Consider the following 18,210-nt stretch of genomic DNA (forward strand, 5'->3'; position numbering starts at 1 on the left):
AGAATCCCATGGACACAAGAGCCTGGCAGGCTACAGTCCACGGGGTCGCAAAGAGTTGGACATGACTGAGCGACTTCACTTCACTTCACTTCATAGTTTCCTTTGCTGTGCAAAAGCTTTGAAGTTTAATCAGGTCCCACTTGTTTACTTTTGTTTTTATTTTCATTATTCTTGGAGGTGGGTCATAGAGGATCTTGCTTTGATTTATGTCGAGTGTTCTGCCTATGTGTTCCTCTAAGATTTTCTGGTCTTACATTTAGATCTTTAATCCATTTTGAGTTTATCTTTGTGTATGGTGTTAGGAAGTATTCTAATTTCCTTCTTTTACGTGTAGCTGTCCAGTTTTCCCAGCACAGTTTATTGAAGAGGCTGTCTTTGCCCCGTTGTATATTCTTGCCTCCTTTGTCAAAAATAAGGTACCCATAGGTGCATGGGTTTTTTTCTGGGCTTTCTATCTTGTTCCATTGGTCTATATTTCTGTTTTTGTGCCAGTACCATACTGTCTTGATGACTGTAGCTTTGCAGTATAATCTGAAATCAGGAAGATTAATTCCTCCAGCTCCACTCTTCTTTCTCAAGACTGCTTTGTCTAGTCAGGGTCTTTTGTTTTTCCATATGATTTGGGAAATTTTTTGTTCTAGTTCTGTGAAAAATGCCGTTGCTAATTTGATAGGGATTGCACTGAATCTGTAGATTACATTTGGTAGTATAGTAATTTTCACAATATTGATTCTTCCTGCCCAGGAACATGGAATATCTCTCCATCTGTTTATGCCTTCTTTGATTTCTTTCACCAGTGTCTTATAATTTCCTTATAATTTCCTTTTACTAATTTTGGGGGGGGGGGTTCTTTTTTCAGTTGTTTTAGGTGTAAAGTTAGGTTGTCTAGTCAATGTTTTTCTTGTTTCTTGAGGTGGGATTGTGTGGCTATAAACGTCCCTCTTAGAACGGCTTTTGCTGCATCCCTTAGGTTTTGAGTTGTCATGTTTTCATTGTCATTTGTTTCTAGAAATTTTTTGATTTCACTTTTGATTTCTTCAGTAACCTGTTGGTTATTTAAAAATGTATTGTTTAATCTCCATGTGTTTGTGTTTTTTACAGTTTTTTTTTTTTGTTCTAGTAATTGATATCTAGTCTCAAAGCATTGTGGTCAGAAAAGATTCTTGATATGATTTCGGTTTTCTTAAATTTGCTGATGTTTGATTTGTGTCCCAAGATGTGGCCTATCCTGGAGAATGTTCCATGTGCGTTTGAGAAGGTGTGTTCTTCTGCACTCGGATGGAATGTCCTGAAGATATCAATGAGATCCATCTCATCTAATGTAACATTGAAGACTTGTGTTTCCTTATTAATTTTCTGTTTTGATGATCTGTCCATTGGTGTGAGTGGGGTGTGAAAGTCTCCTCCTATTATTGTGTTACTGTCAATTTCTCCTTTTATTTCTGTTAGTGTTTGTCTTCTGCATTGAGGTGCTATGTTGGATTCATAGATATTCACAATTGTTATGTCTTCCTCTTGGATTGATCCCATGATCATTATGTAGTGTCCTTCCTTATCTCTTGTAATCTTCTTTATGTTAAGGTTTATTTTTTTTGATATGAGGATTGCTATTCCAGCTTTCTTTTGCTTCCCATTTGCATGGAATATATTTTTCCATCCTCTTACTTTCCATCTATATGTGTCTTTAGGACTGAAGTGGGTTTCTTGTAGCAGCCAGTCTGTGTCTTTTGGTTGGAGCATTTAATTCATTTACATTTAAAGTAATTCTTGATATATATGTTTCTCTTGCCATTTTCTTAATCGTTTGGGAGTGATTTTGTAGATATTTTGTCTTCTGTAGATCTTTTGTATTTCTTGACTATATAAGTCCCTTTAACACTTATTGTGTAGCTAGTTGGTGGTACTGAATTCTCTTAACTTTTGCTTGTCTGAAAAGCTTTTTATTTCTCCATCAATTTCGTATGATATCCTTGCCTGGTACAGTAATCTTGGTTGTAGATTTTCCCCTTTCAGTACTTTAAATATATCCTGCCATTCTCTGCTGGCCTGCAGAATTTCTGCTGAAAGATCAGCTGTTTAGTCTATAGGGTTTCCCTTGTATGTTGCTTGTTGCTTCTCTCTTGCTGCTTTTAATATTTATTCTTTGTGTTTAATCTTTGTTAGTTTGATTAGTATGTGTCTTGGCATGTTTCTCCTTGGGTTTATCCTGTATGGGATGCTTTATGCCTCTTGAACTTGATTGACTTTTTTTTTTTTCCATGTTGGGGAAATTTTCAACTATAATTTCTTCAAAAATTTTTTCATACCTTTTTTTTGCTCTTCTTTTTCTGTGACCCCTATAATTAAAATTTTGGTATGTTTGATATTGTCCCAGAGGTCTCTGAGACTATCATCAGCTCTTTTCATTCTTTTTACTTTATTCTGCTCTTCAGATGTCATTTCTATCATTTTATCTTCCAGCTCACCAATTCGTTCTTCTGCTTCAGATATTCTGCTATTGATTCCTTCTAGAGTGTTTTTAATTTCAGTAATTGTGTTGTTTGTCTCTGTATGTTTATTCTTTAATTCTTCTAGGTTTTGTTAATTGATTCTTGCATTTTCTCCATTTTGTTGTCAAGGTTTTTGATCATCTTTACTATCATTATTCTGAATTCTTTTTCATGTAGTTTGCCTATTTCCTCTTCATTTATTTGGACTTCTGTGTTTTTAGTTTGTTCCTTCATTTGTGTAGCATTTCTCTGCCTGTTCATTGTTTTTTTTAACTTTTTGTGTTTGAGGTCTCCTTTTCCCAGTCTTCAAGGTTGAATTCTTTCTTCCTTTTGGTTTCTGCTCTCCTAATGTTGGTCCAGGGTTTGTGTAAGCTTTGTATAGGGTGAGATTTGTGCTCAGTTTTTTTTTTTTTTTTTTTTTCTGCTCTGATGGGCAAGGCTGAGTGAGATGGTAATCCTGTCTGCTGATAATTGGGCTTGTATTTTTGTTTTGTTTGTTGTTTCGATGACAAGCAATGTATCAAACTTTATCAGGGGCAGTGGGGCCAACAGCCAGTAGCAGTACCAAAGTGCTTGCCTTTTCTAATTTTCTGATATTTCACCTCCCCCAATTTCACAGTAGAGCCTGGGTGAAGAGTGAGGTCAGGAGAGACAAGGCTTTTAAGGCTACCTGCAGTAAATATAGTTGGTAGGTATGGTTGCTGTGTGAAATGAAACCATCTCCAGCCATATCAACAAACAAGAAATGACACAGACCTCAGCGATTTCTGGCCTCCAAACGTGAATGAAGGCTCCCAAAAGTGCAATCCAGCAGATGCTGCCCCACCTCGTGGTGAATCCTGAGGAGCCCAAGACCCCACTTCTTAATGACAGGAGTACCAAACAATTAATTATAGCTCTGGGTTTAAATTGTCACAGGGTTTGATGACAGGATAGAGAATGAGGCAGAGGTCAATTTATGGGTCTCTGGATGCTTTGTCTAGGAGCTGACTGTTCTTTATTCAAGGTAAAGGGAGTTGCTTTGGGAATTTTATAACAGAGGAAAGATGATGCTATTTATAAATTGGGAACTTGACCTTGATGACAATGTAGAGAAAAGATATTCTTTGAGGAGAGGACTTTGAACAGTTTAATGCTAGTAGGCATGAGGGTAGCATGAGGAAAATGGATTTGGGCTGTTTGGAGATAAGGGCCAAAAAATCATCATGTTTCTAATTTTGCTGGCTCATTGGTGGTGATGTCTTTTAATAAGGAAAAGGAAAAATAATGCTGTGGTAGAAACACATGAGAAGGAGATGCAGAGAAGGAAGTTTAGCTTTGGCCTTTATGAATTTGATATTTCACTGGGATTTGTAGATGGTGATATCAAATATGAGGCTCTGGAGCCCAGGGGAAAGGTCAGGGCCAGCTCTACAGACCTGGGAACATTATCTTAGCAATGGTTTGTTTGCTGAAACAAGAGAAATGGAAGAGATTACTCAGAAAGAGAAGATCTTGCTCTTCCATTTCTGTAAAGAAAATGAGGTCTCAAAACAAACTCTGGAGACAGCAAAAGTTTACTGGTCAAGTAAGCAAACAAGAGATTGTTCCTTTTGTTTGTTTTGCAAAGTATTTAAATTGTGAGAGCCCATTAGCTACCTTCTTAAAGGCAAATTATTTTTGTTGTTGTTTCTGAGGCATGTTATATTTGTCTTTCTAATTAGTTGTGAAATTTTGAGTACAGATCTAATACAAAACTGTGGTTGAATATTAAAGCAAATGTAGGATTAAACATATCAAAACTGTATTTTCATCTAATGATATATCACAGAATAAAACATTCATGAAATTTATGTATTTGAGATACTTTGAGGATTATATACAGTGCTGCGAATTATAGATTCTGAAAGGCTTATCCTCTGCCTATTGTGATGGGAATGGTGGTTCATGGGTGCCCTACTGGGACAACTTCTGATGATTCTTTATAATATTATGAGCTATAGGGCTGGCTACTGAGTTTAGGAAACAAAAAGAGTGAGTGGTATCCAGGGAGGTTTGAAGGGGATTAAGACAACTGTATTTGCTTACAAGAACCCATGGTCTCAAAGTAATTATAAACCAGGAGACTGAGAGCCAGAGTTAAAGCTCACATACTGCCCTGAGGAATCCATGCTTGTTGGTCTTAGAGTAAGAATGTAGTAACATTGAAAGTGATAGCTGGGAGCAAAGAATGTGGTGTTGAGAATAAGACCAAGCACAGGTGGGCAGGGTAATTATAAGAACATAGGAAGTTATGTTGTACTGAATTCACCAGACTATTTATAGAACCTCACATGGGGGCTTGGTGAATCCAGGGACTTCCAAACATTCATCTGAATTCCACTGAGTTGTCTTTTCAACTGTTCCAACACTTATTTCTACTGGCCACCTTTCTAAGTGATTTACAATTTAATCCTTATGAAAACCATGAGGTAGGTAACATTGTCATCCTTATTTCACCCACAAGGACACAGGCACAGAGAACAGCTGAGCTAGGATTCAGGTAGAGCATTCTAGAGACTGTGCTATTAACCAATATATTATGATAGATCTTTACTACTGGCATTTCATTTTAATAATTCACAGAGAATAAATATTTGAATGTGTCACTTTTTGCCTAATATTGTCACACTTGCCTAATGTTGTTGAGCTTCTCCTTCCAAGCTTGAAGTCAATTCAGTTTCCGTAAAATATCATGTTTTTAGGAAGGGTTTTGAATTAAAATACATGGTCTTTAGGGTTATACTTCTCTGAGTGAAGTGGTGATCCCTGCATGTCTAAACCTAATTTTCCATATTGAAACTTTGTAGTCAAAACAATGCTGATACTTTGTTAGTGGTCAATAATAGTATTTTTAATAGTTTATTAATTGGTGGATAATATCAATATATGCTTATTAGAATAAGCGGAACACAAAACTCAATCAAATTTCTCAATATCTATGTGCATCTGCCACTTTAAATACCGTAGGGGTATGAAGTCAGTGTCTTCTTTATTGATTGATTCACTCAGTATCCAAAAGTCTTGTGTGCTTTATAAGAGAGCTATTATAATAAGATCATGAAGTGATCTTTCTCTCTGCTGTGAAAGTGGATTTACCCACCTGTGAATATCCATCTTTCTAGTATTTCCCGTTATTTATTCATCCTTTGACTAGTGACATAAGTTACAAGTGGAGTCTTTTTCTTCTTCTTCTTCTTTTTACACTGTATCAAGGATGTGACATCTCTTTTCTCTGCTCTTATATAACTGTACTACCAGCTCAAGCCAAGGTCCAGGAGCTGTCTTCAGTTTTTTCCTTCAGTTCCTATGTCTATGATTATAACTTATCTCATTAATCATTTTTTTCTTATTTCCTGTGCCTCTGCCTCCATTTAGGCCAGGGGTAGCATCAAATCCTTCCTGAGCAGTAGCAGTGCTTTCTTATGAGTCTGGTTCCAAGCTTACTAAACATCCCAACCTCTTTTGTCCCCCAATTTTTTCATTACATATTGAAGAATAGGATCTCACTAACGTGGAAATTTATTATTTATTCTACAGTTTAAACTTTTTGGTATTCTATGCTATATTCAGTACAAATTCTCAATTTGTTAGTAAGTTGATGTGCCTCTCCAGGTTCCTATCTGAGTATTTAATTATCATACTAATTAAGCACCAATTAAGACAACTCAAATATTAACTGTCTCAAATGAGATTTATACAAGGCAGAGGAACCAGAAATCAAGTTGCCAATATCTGTTCGGTCATAGAAAAAGCAGCAGAATTCCAGAAAAACATCTGTTTCTGCTTCATTGACTATGCTAAAGCCTTTGACTGTGTGGATCACAACAACCTTGGAAAGTTCTTAAGGAGATGGGAAAACCAGATCACCTTACCTACCTCCTGAGAAACCTGTATGAGTGTCAAGAAGCAATAGGTAGAATCAGACATGGAACAACAGACTTGTTCCAGATTGAGAAAAGTGTATGTCACGGCTATATAGTGTCACCCTACTTATTCAATTTCCATGCAGAGTACATCATGAGAAATGCCAGGCTGGATGAATTACAAGCTGGAATTAAGATTGCCAGGAGAAATATCAATAACCTCAGATATGCAGATGACACCACCCTAATGGCAGAAAGGAAAGAGGAAAAGAGTCTCTTGATGAAAGTGAAAGAGGAGAGGGAAAAAAGCTGGCTTAAAACTCAGCATTCAAAAAAGGAATATCATGACATTATTTCATGGCAAATAGATGGGGAAAAATGGAAAGAGTGACAGACTATTTTCTTTGTCTCCAAAATCACTGTGGATGGTGACTGAAGCCATGAAATTAAAAGATATTTGCTCCCTGGAAGAAAAGCTAAGACAAACCTAGACAACATATTAAAAAGCAGAGACACTACTTTGCCAACAAAGGTCTGTATAATCAAAGATATGGTTTTTCCAGTAGTCATGTATGGATGTGAAAGTTGGGCCATAATGTTGGGCTCAGCATCAAAGAATTGATGCTCTCAGATTGTGGTGCTGGAGAAGACTCCTGGGAGTCCCTTGGACTGCAAGGAGATCAAACCAGTCCATCCTAAAGGAAATCAACCCTGAATATTCATTGGAAAGACTGATGCTGAAGCTGAAGTTTCCGTACTTTGGCCAACTGATGCGAAAAGCTGACTCTTTGGAAAAAACCTGATGCTGGGAAAGATAAAGGGCGGGAGGAGGACGGGACAAAGGATAAGATGATTGGATGGCATCATCGACTCAGTGGACATGAATTTGACCAAACCCCAGAAGATAGTGAAAGATGAGGAAGCCTGGAGTGCTGCAGTTTATGGGGTCACAAAGAGTCGGACATGACTGAGTGACTGAATAAATGAGATATTCAGAAGCTTATATCTGGGTCCATTTTGATTTTTGAAGATGAAAGCTAACTAATAAGATTATATAATTTTTACTGCTGTGTGGAAGTCCACTGTTAGAATAATTACAACAGAAATAGAATCTTCTATAAAGTCCTGCACTGAACCACTCAAAATCTTCTTTATATTTTGATAAGAGCATAAAAGAAGGAATCAAGGAAGTTTTTACACTCATTCCAAGCCTTTTAATTAATATGAGTTCCTGGAATCCTGGCCAGAGATTTTGAGGTTACCATAGTGCTCAGGAGAAAAAGTTCAGAAGTTCTGTGATTGATTGCTTAATTATACGTGTAATGAACATAAGAGTGGCAAGTTATAAATAGTATGACATATTCTGGTTCTTACTAAAACGTGGCTTAAAAATTTTAAATATAGTGCTTAATTGGGGGATTTTTGAGGCGAGCTGCCTGGATACTAAAAATACCTTACAATTTAAAGTTTCTTTTACTGCCTATTTAATATTTCTGCATAAAGTAACTTGTTGAATGAAACAATCTAATATTCTCTCTCTGAATGCTGAAGAGTGTCTATTGAAAGTAGATGTATTTGACACTGGAAAAGATGATACCCTGAAGGAGTTATTCACAAATCCAAAGGGCAATGAATTCATAGAAAAATAAGCATTAAAATATTGCCAGTTGTAATTTGCAAGTAAATAATATATCATAGTAGAACACAGCATAGTTTATAGAATTCAACAGACAAACATTTAAATTTCACTACTATCATTTATAAGATGCATAACTTGTACAAGTGAGTTAATGTTTAAAGGTATCAATTTCATATTTTTCAGTGATGAATAGAGCATTAACTTTGCAGGACTATTGTGAATAATAAATGATAAAGGCTAACGTCACTTATTAAGGACACAATGAGGACATGTTGTTTTCCCTCCTTTAGCATAATTTTGATAATTCCATTCTTAAAACAATTTCACTTGGTTATAAAATGGTGATGTAATTACCATTGTTGGATACTGAAGTGGGTTGCCATGACCTCCTCCAGGGGATCTTCCTGACCCAGGGATTGAACACGTCTCTTCTTCTCCCACATTTGGCAGGCATGTTCTCTACCACTAGAGCCACCTGGGAAACCCATTGTTGAATGATACTACTCCAGTACTCTTGCCTGGAAAATTCCATGGACAGAGGAGCCTGGTAGGGTGCAGCCCATGGGGTTGCTAAGAGTAGGACACAACTGATTCGACTTAACTTTCATGCACTGGAGAATGAAATGGCAACCCACTCTGGTGTTCTTACCTGGAGAACCCCAGGAACAGGGGAGCCTGGTAGGGCGCCGTCTATGGGGTCACACAGAGTTGGACACGACTGAAGCGACTTGGCAGCAGCAGCAGCAGCCAGTAAATAGCAATCAATTATTTTGTATTAAACACATGCCAACCCATGATGGGCTTCCCTGGTGGCTCAGAAGGTAAAGCATCTGCCTGCAATGTGGGATCCCTGGGTTGGGAAGATCCCCTGGAGAAGGAAAGGGCAACCCACTCCAGTATTCTTGCCTGGGGAATCCCGTGGACGGAGGAGCCTGGTAGGCTCTAGTCCACAGGGTTGCAAAGAGTTGGCCACGACTGAGTGACCTCACTTTACTTCACTTCAAACCCATGATAGGAACTGGGAAGGCATAAATGAACATACCATAATCCTTTTCCTGGTGAACAATGCCATCTTTTCAGGAGACAGACATTTACTCTGATAAATTTCCATATTAACCAAACACTTAGAGATGAGTAAAGACCTGGGGACTCGTGGAGGACAAAACTAACTCTACAGTACTTGAGAAATGCCTCAACAAGGAGGTGACATTTGAGTAGGATCTTAAAGTAGAAGTAAGATATCATAATGTGAGGAAGAGAAGTAATGGTTGAAGGAAACCTCATGAGGAAATGCAGGGAGCTGGGAGAAGAGGCCCCAGGCCACGGCTGAGGTATGGTGACAGTGGAGAACATGGGGTGGCGGATGCTCCGAGGAGAGGAAGCTGTAGGAAAGTCTGAGGAGACACACAGAAGCACTCTGTAAACCAGATCACAGAGTTTGGACTTTGTCCTGCAGACAATGGGGAGTCAACAGCAAGTTCAGAGAAAAATGTTGACATCTATTCTTTCTTGGGAAAGTTAGTTCTGTGGACTCTGAGAAGAATAAATTTGACTAGCTGTGAAAACAAGGACTGATAACAAAGAGACTAGTCACCTGAGTCATTATTAGAATCCATGAGAAGGATGACACAGAGGGAAGAATGGAGTGGGTCAAGATCAAGATGAACTTCTTTGTTCAATGGGAAAAAAAAAAAAATATTTGACACTAAATTTAAATAGCAACAGCAAAGAGAAAGAGGATGATTTGGAAGAAGAAGGAGTTGAGGTTTGAACGTTTGGGGAATATCTGGGAGAAATCTATTAGCAGCTGATAGATTCAGGTAGATTATCTAGGAGATAATGAGATATTTTAGAAAAGAGGCTGAGTTTAGAATTGAGATTGGATTATGAAGTAGAGATTTGATATAATGGAGGAATAGATTAGCTGATGCCTAGGATTATGACTTTGAAAATATTCATGGTCATAGTACAAAATTTAGAACATGAGTATGGTGAGTGACCCTGAGTCTGGGAAGGAAGAGGAGGAGTAGCTCAAGAAAGAGCGTTGTGTTGAGAAAGCTAAGGGAGATGATGCATGCTTAGTTTCTGCAGCCATCTCCAGCTCTCTGTGACCTTATGGGCTGTAGCCCACCAGACTCCTCTGACCATGGGATTCTCCAGGCAAGAATACTGGAGTAGGTTGCCATGCCCTCCTCCAGGGGATCTTCCTGACCCAGAGATGGAACCCATCTCCCATGGACTGAGGCAGGCTACAGTCTGCGTTGATGAACCTGCATTCAGGCAGGTTCCTTGCCACTAGCGCCACCTGGGAAGCCCAGTTATGTATAGGAATCCTGTTAAAATGCCGATTCTGAGTCAGTTGATTTGGAAACAGACCAGTATTTTAAGAAGGTCCATCCGACTCTTTGTGACCCCATGGACTATACAGTCCATGGAATTCTCCAGGCCAGAATACTGGAGTAGGTCATTCCCTTCTCCAAGGGATCTTCCCCGTCCAGGGATGGAACCCAGGTTTCTCACATTGCAGGCAGATTCTTTACCAAATGAGCCACCAAGGAAGCCTCTAAGAAGGTCCATGTCATGCCAGTTCTGTTCATCTATGGACAACACTTTGAGTAGTGAGATTCTGGTGGTTAATAAAAATAGGTAATCAAAATTCAGGATCTGTTTACTTTAAGAAGCATTCTTTCTTTGTAAATAAGTGGATATTGTAATTCCACGTGGAGATTTGTGCTGAAGCTGTTTTAGATAGTTCTGGCAGTTGGGATCCTTCTGTGTTTTGAATACCGGATGAATTTCATCCTTTGTTTAATTGGCTATCTGGAAACTCCTCCTCTTCCCTTCCATGTTAGAGGAAATAAAAAGCATTCTCTTGATATTCTACTTCATTAGATAGATTAAAAGATGCTTCTTTTAGTATAGGACCCACAGTGAGTTTCTAAACATTTTTGTTGTTGTTGTTGTTTTGTTTCTGATACATTTTGCCATCCAAATTATTAACTAGAAGTTTCCTTTGATAACATTTCTGGAAAAGAAGATACAATCTTCCATCCAGATGTCTGCAAATCCTTAGTTGACTGATGCTCTAACTCATTTTATCTACCCCCACTTGCCTCATAGCTGTGTCTACATGTCCCTTGTGTCTATTTCATTAATAAATTGTTTTAACTGTATCCACTCAGCTACTTCGTTACTAGCCAGTTTGTAAATATGAAACTAGGGAAATGGTATTACAAGCATTGTGGGAAAAAATATGTTTCTGCTGCACAGGGAGTCAGAGCCAGGTTAAAAAGAATTAAGAAAAATGAAGGGAACTAGAGTCGCTGTGGGAAGTGTTGAGGCTTGAGTTAGCATGGGAAACATGAAAATTGAGGGAGAACGTAGATGCAAATAAATATGTAGAGGTCGAATCAGCATGTCAGGATATTGATTGCACATCTACAGTAATTAAGAGGAAGGGAAAAGGGAAGAGTTGACTATTGAGGTTTCAAGCCCAGAGAGATAAATAAAACGGTGCTCTTGTGAACAGAAATCATGAAATGAAAGAAAGGACCTATTAATAATAGAACGTGGGAGTTAAAAAAGAAAATGGTGAGTTTGGTGTGGTAGTTGATTTTGAAGTTCATGGAAATGGGTGTCTTTTACTCATTTGATGTTAATCACTGACAATATGATGCAGATATTAACTCCAGCCTTCGATTATTAACCCCAGCAGGAACCAGGGTTCAATCCCCGGGTGGTGAAGATCCCCTGAATAAGGGTATGGTTGCTGCTGCTTAGTTGCTTCAGTCATGTCTGACTTTGTGCGACCCTATGACCTGCCAGGCTCCTCTGTCCATGGGATTCTCTAGGCAAGAGTACTAGAGTGGATTGCCATGCCCTACTCCAGGAGATCTTCCTGACCCAGGGATAGAACCGGGTGTCCTGCATTGCAGGCAGAGTCTTTACCGCTGAGCCACCAGGAAAGCCCAAGAGTATGACTACCCACTCCAGTATTCTTGCCTGGAGAATTCCATGGACTGAGGAGCCTGGAGAGCTACATTCCATGGGGTTGCAAAGAGTTGGACATGACTGAGCAAATAACACTTTCACTTTCTAGCTGATTTTACCTGAAATCTTATGTAAGACTTAAATGAAAGAATGCATACAAGTGCTTGAGGAAAGATAGCCTATGAAAAAGCATGTCTTTAAGAGATTGATAATGGAAGAGGTGAAGGAAAGAGAAAATGATCAAGAAGGATGGCGGGCAGATCAATTGAGTTTATTTAGTATGACAGTTTATGAAAGAGAGTCAGAAAGGCAGAGGGAACAATATGGTCAAAGACATTAGAATATGTTAAGAACTGAATCAAACTCTTGTGTTCTTCAAATAACAGTTTCACAATTGCAAGGAGAGAATAGAGCAGAACCCCAGTTTTACAGAATGGGAATAGGGTACAAAAATATAGGCAACTTGTAGACTATTCCCTGATGTGCGTGTGCTCAGTCATGTCCGACTCTTTGTGGCCCAGTGGACTGTAGCCCGCCAGCTCCTCTATCCATGGGATTTCCCAGGCAACTGTATGGGAATGGGTTGCCATTTCCTCCTCCATGGGATCTTCCTGACCCAGGGACCAAACCTGCGTCTCCCGTGTTTCCTTCTTTCGCAGGTGGATTCTTTACTCTTAAGCCACCTAAGAAATCCTATATTCTCTGATACTTAGAAAACACGCATGGGCAATAAAATAAATGGATTTGGGCCAATTAACTTCTCTCGATTTTGCTGTTGGTTTCCACTTCCATAGTAGAAATTATGATACTTTATAAATCATGGAGGAAGGTATCAATGAGGTGGCCTCAGCTCCCTTAGGGAATGTGCATTTTTTTTATGGGCATCTCTCCTGCTAATATTTGTCTTCAATTTGGAAGGTACAGGATAGAAGACATCAGGGTAAACCTTTAGTTCTCTTTTTCTCAGTTGACACATTCACAGAAGATTCTTTTTTCACTGCAGGTACTTTTACATTTAAATTTTGAGTGAATGTCCCATTCCACTGTGACGCTCTGTTGTTTCTGTTTTTTAAGCTGTCCTCTGATGTTGTGGTAGTTGAGGTGTAGTTTGGCCATTGTGGCCAGCTGTCTTAGTGTCCAGTGCCATTGGAATACAGAACGCACTCTCTGCAAATGAGAATATATCATGTATCCTCTTGAAAACAAGTGCTCTGAAAAGCTACCTCGATATGAAGATGTATTTATTCCTCTCTAGCCTGGCAGTTCTAAGGATCTATATGCTCCCACCACAGGCTGCCTCTGTGGAGTCAGAGTTTACTTAGGAAACATGTCACCATTTTAAGGACACCATTAATCACCATTTTGATTACATACCCTCTGCTTGGCAGCAAAGCAATTGGCTGAACAGCAGGGCTCCACGCAACCCTTTTACCCTGATTCCAACACCCCCATGTTGTTCCCACTCCTTGGAGGCCTTGAAAACCGTGCATGTACAACTGGCTTCATGTAGAGGCATCATTCACCAGCACAGTGATTCTCTACTCACACAGCAGCCCATGCCATCACAGCACATGTGCAAATGTTTGGGGCCACTGGGTCTTACTGTGTCCTCAGAACCCTAGTTTCAGAACCATTAGGTAACTCAGAACCCAGTTCAAACTGAAGCACAGATGTTGATTTTGTTTATGAAGTATCCACTGCTCTTCAAAGCTCAGTTTCCATGATGCTCTTTGGTGTATTTTTGACCAAAGATTGTGATTTAAAAAATCATTAAGAATTGTAATTTAAGAATGCCCAGAAATTGTCCTAAGTAGTTGTTCAGTCTGTTTTTGAAGAATTTGACTCCATTTTAATCTCAATTTTTGCATAGCTCTTTCTCTGGAAAGGTATCTTTTATTAACCACTTCCTTAAAATGTTGTATCCAGGACTGGAGATCAGCAATAACTTATTAGAGAGAAACCAGATATTTTAACTTTTGGTATTCAAAATAGTATTTAGGTTAAAATTTTCTAATTAGAGTTCATAAAATAATGACTCTCACTTCATACTTTTTTTAATTTGAATCTTTTTTTGAGAAAGAGATCTTGCTATGGTATAAGTCAAATTTTAGCTTTCCTAAAGTTTTCACTGTCGTTTACAAAGGTTGAATTCTTTATAAGATGGAATACTACTACTTAAGAAGGCACTAATATTGTCACACAGCCATTATTTTACAGTCATTGACAACACACTTATTAAGGGGTACGCAGCATTATTTCATAGTATGTTCATAATCAATGGTCATGGTGTGTATGTTACATTATCATAATTTTCTAATTAATTTATTCTTTATGCATGTTTATACATGTTCCAATTGCATTTCATTAACTCATAGTTTTCTTGTAAGTTTGTACTTTCTTTCCATGCTCAAGGAATCTCTTTAATTCAATCTCTCTGTTTCTCCTCATACAGTCTGGCAGCCAGATATGCAACTCAGTCTAATCACAGTGGAATTGCAACCAGTCAAAAAAAGCCTACTAGGTCAGTTAATATCTCTAATTTATTGCTTATTAGTGATAATAAAGTAAATGCCCAGTGATATTTTGTCCTATCATTCTGATTTTTTTTTTTTTTCAAAAAATGACATACTTCTGGATGAAAAGGTTAGAGTACTGAATTTTTCCAAGTAGATTTCCACATGACTTCTTGAGGATGAGCTTGTTGTGTTAAATTATGAAGTGGATCTTGAGTTCCTCTAATTTAGTTTTGTTACATATAGTGCTATGACTGGGCTAAAGTCTAGGTTCTAGGCTTAGAGAAAATCAAGGAAAAAAATTACTTTGAAGACCCTCTTCTTTCCAGGTCACAAATTCTGGAAGTAAAACAAGATTGTAATTGCTTTCTGAAATGGCCTTGCATTGATTATTGCACATTTTCAAGCAGCACTGAGACACATTGGCAGATTTTTGTGGGGTAGTTAGCACCAGATCAATCTGGGTCATTCTTTTATCTTTAACATTTAAAACTTTTTCTTCTTTATGAAATATGTATTTTAAAGTCAGTATAGCATAATAAATGACAGTGCATTATGTACTGTTTGGAAAATCAATAGTGTATAAAATGTGTGAAAATTGATCCTTTTTTAATGTTAATGATGGTACAGCTAAGTGAGGCCAAAGCAAATGTGTTTTGCCCCTCTGATTATGATGCAGTTATTTGTGCCATCTTACTCACTGGGAGAGTGTCTCACTGGTGGTTAACTAGTCACTACTTTAATAATGAATCATATCATGCAATGTTTGACCACAAAGACTGCTGATGGTGCCTTGACTTGAAATATTTTCCCCTTGTCTTGGTTTTCTAACTTATGCTCATTTCCATAGTAATTAAACTGATTCTGGATAGGCAAATTGAGAGAGTATTTAATGAAAAACCAGAAGAAATGAGATTAATTAGGATGTGGAAAGAACAATGACCTTCCATGTTCAGTGAGCATTTTTTGATTACTACTTCTGAGACTTATGAATGTAAAATGTATTTTAAGTAGTTCTTCAATTTAATAGAACATCTCTTTTTTTTTTTTTTGGCTTCAGTCTCATTTCTTTTTTTATTACTTTGATGAATGATCTAGAGCTCTGGCTCACTGTCAAATTAGGGTAATGAGAAGAGCAAATGGATTTTTTAATTTGTTTTAATTTGTTCTTCTGAGAACTAAAGATCACTTGGCTCCATGGGTCACAGTCATGATTAAAATGCAATTTAATTGCTTTCTAGAAACACATCAAGTTTCATTGCAATCAGGGCAAATTTTGTAACAGAATCTGTTTATAAATGTGAGTTTGGACTGAACTTTCTAAGTCTGTGGCTGACTCTACAGGACTAGTTCTCATTTTTATTATGATTGGGACATTTAGCCAAATTAATTAATTGAGTTCTACATAGTGCAATCACTGGTCTCCACAATTCCTGGTGTCTGTGGTTATTGTGCTAGACTTACAAACCCTGTAGATCCATTTGAGCAAAAGTTAAATGCTGGAGTCATTTGGGAAAGATTCTAATCTTGGGTATGACACAACCTCTAATTAGCAAAATAGCTGAAGGAACTATTAGCAGTCATATGTATTTAAACTCCAAAATACAGTCAACATTTTGAAGCTATGAACTATTCCAAGATATCAACATTTCTGTTTTCAGGCTGGTGTATGTGTTTTCCTGACGTACATTCCTTTTGGCTATACCTGTTACTACTGTAAAATATTTATAGTACACATTTAAGAGTTTGATTTCCCAAGGATCTATGGAGATAGTATGTCAGGTAGTATAATAAGGCAAGTTAAATTTTGAATATGGTAGCAAATGATTGTGAAATTGTAATATATTGGGTCCAGTATAACAGATATAAACATTCTTTTAAACTTTTTCTAAAGGATGTCAGTAAAAAAAAAATAGATTGCTACCTTTATAAGTTCTAGATTATTTTGTTACTTTTCTTTTAAAATAGAATTTATTAGAGCAGTACACAGTGACATTCACATGGTGGCAGCAAAAGCTAGCGAAGATGCTGGCAATGCTTAATATCATGTCTCTATGTCTAGAATACCAATACTAGTTCTTAACTTCTAGTTTTACTTTATGTGGATTGTTTATTAGAAATATGCAGTATACAGTAAACAAAATATTGCAATTGCCTATTTTAGGCACCATCCTTGAAATGACTGAATACTTGAAATTTTAATATGGGAACTGTTTAAACAGTGAAATAAATGATCCAAACTGATGTTAAATTATAGTTGAAGTAAAACAACTTAAGTACATTAACTCTTGTCAAGCTTTCCCCAATTTTAAGATAGTCTACACGTATTTCCTCATGTCTTGTTCCTCATATAAAAAGAGCGGAAGCAACTGTCACTGCATGTGCTTTTTAAATTATCATTCTACTAACAGATATTTTTTTTCTTATGAGACTTGCATCTTTTTTGTCACATGGCCTGTATGATTATTAGCCACATTTGTGGGGTAACCAGGTAAAGTCCAGGTCTTCACTTGTGGCAAGCGAGTGAAAGTTTTTATGAGACAAGTGGGTCCAGTATGAACAAACTCATAACCCTGGTCTCCACACCATGTTTTAGAATAGTTAACTAGCTCAGATATTCAGTAAGTGTTTGCTCTTTGCAGTTTACTATGTAACTTTATTCTTCTTGTTATTAACGTATAAGTTCATTTAAGATACAGCCACCTAAGATAAAAACAAATGTCCCATACATTGAAAAAACTTAACAATAATTGCAGGCAGCTGCTTAATATCCTGAGAACATAATAAAATATTATTTCCCTTGCTTTTCATAAAATTGTTACAGCCCCTTTAAGCAAAGTTTTATTCATCAGGCATGTGATAAGTGTGAGTTTTCTAGTTAGAATTATTTTATTTCTAATTGTCTTGCATTATTAATATACTTTGGAGGCAGAGTACATCATATAAAACAAGCCTTTTCTGGTGATTCTCAAATTTAGCAATTTGTCACTTACACCAACAATTTTTGCTGAACTCCATAAATTATTATTTTCCCATTAACCCTTCCCGACTCAGAACCTCCTGTTCTCTATCTTTTTGTAATGTACAATAATGATGTAATTTTTCTTGTACTATTTCAGGCTTCCAGGTCCCTCTAGGGTGCCAGCTGCAGGCAACAGCAGCAAGGTCCAGGGAGCCTCCAATTTAAATAGGAGAAGTCAGAGCTTTAACAGCATTGATAAAAACAAGCCTCCAAATTATGCAAATGGAAATGAAAAAGGTAGGTGTTCTCCCCTTACATCATAAAGGCACAAGTGTAACCTACGAGCCTCGTAAATTACAGGCTAAATCTAGCCTGTGAGCAATGTTACAGCATTGGGAGTGGAAATGTCATCAGCGGACTTTCTTATGTTTTCTAAGTGCATCCTCTTGAATTCCAGCTTTCTTCAGGACCTTTCTTATCAGGAGAATATTTTAAGGAAATGTAGTCATTTATATTAAAGCAGTTAGTGATATCCCCATGTTTAACATCTGTTTCTCAAAGATTTCCTCCTGGATGCATGTAAATAACATTTTCTTTTGTCTTCTCATGTTTTGTGAATGTTTATTCTGAAGTCTAAACTTGTATAAAATGTCTCTGAATCCTTAGTTTTAGTTAACTAAATTAATTAAGTGCCCGAAGTGCTTGGGGAAGTTGAGTTTGAAGCAATCAGAAT

General features: G+C 37.5%; 1 protein-coding gene across 1 annotated transcript in view; it reads left to right on the plus strand.

Annotated features, from left to right (window-relative positions):
- The window catches only part of NAV3 (neuron navigator 3), a 382,585-nt gene that overhangs the window by 150,583 nt on the left and 213,792 nt on the right, over positions 1 to 18,210 (plus strand). The window contains exons 6-7 of the mRNA XM_052639853.1: positions 14,455 to 14,523; positions 17,635 to 17,774. Of these exons, the coding sequence (XP_052495813.1) occupies positions 14,455 to 14,523; positions 17,635 to 17,774 (209 nt within the window). The remainder of the gene's footprint in view (positions 1 to 14,454; positions 14,524 to 17,634; positions 17,775 to 18,210) is intronic.

The sequence above is a fragment of the Budorcas taxicolor genome, chromosome 5 (assembly GCF_023091745.1).
Source record: "Budorcas taxicolor isolate Tak-1 chromosome 5, Takin1.1, whole genome shotgun sequence".
Taxonomy (NCBI): Eukaryota; Metazoa; Chordata; class Mammalia; order Artiodactyla; family Bovidae; genus Budorcas; species Budorcas taxicolor.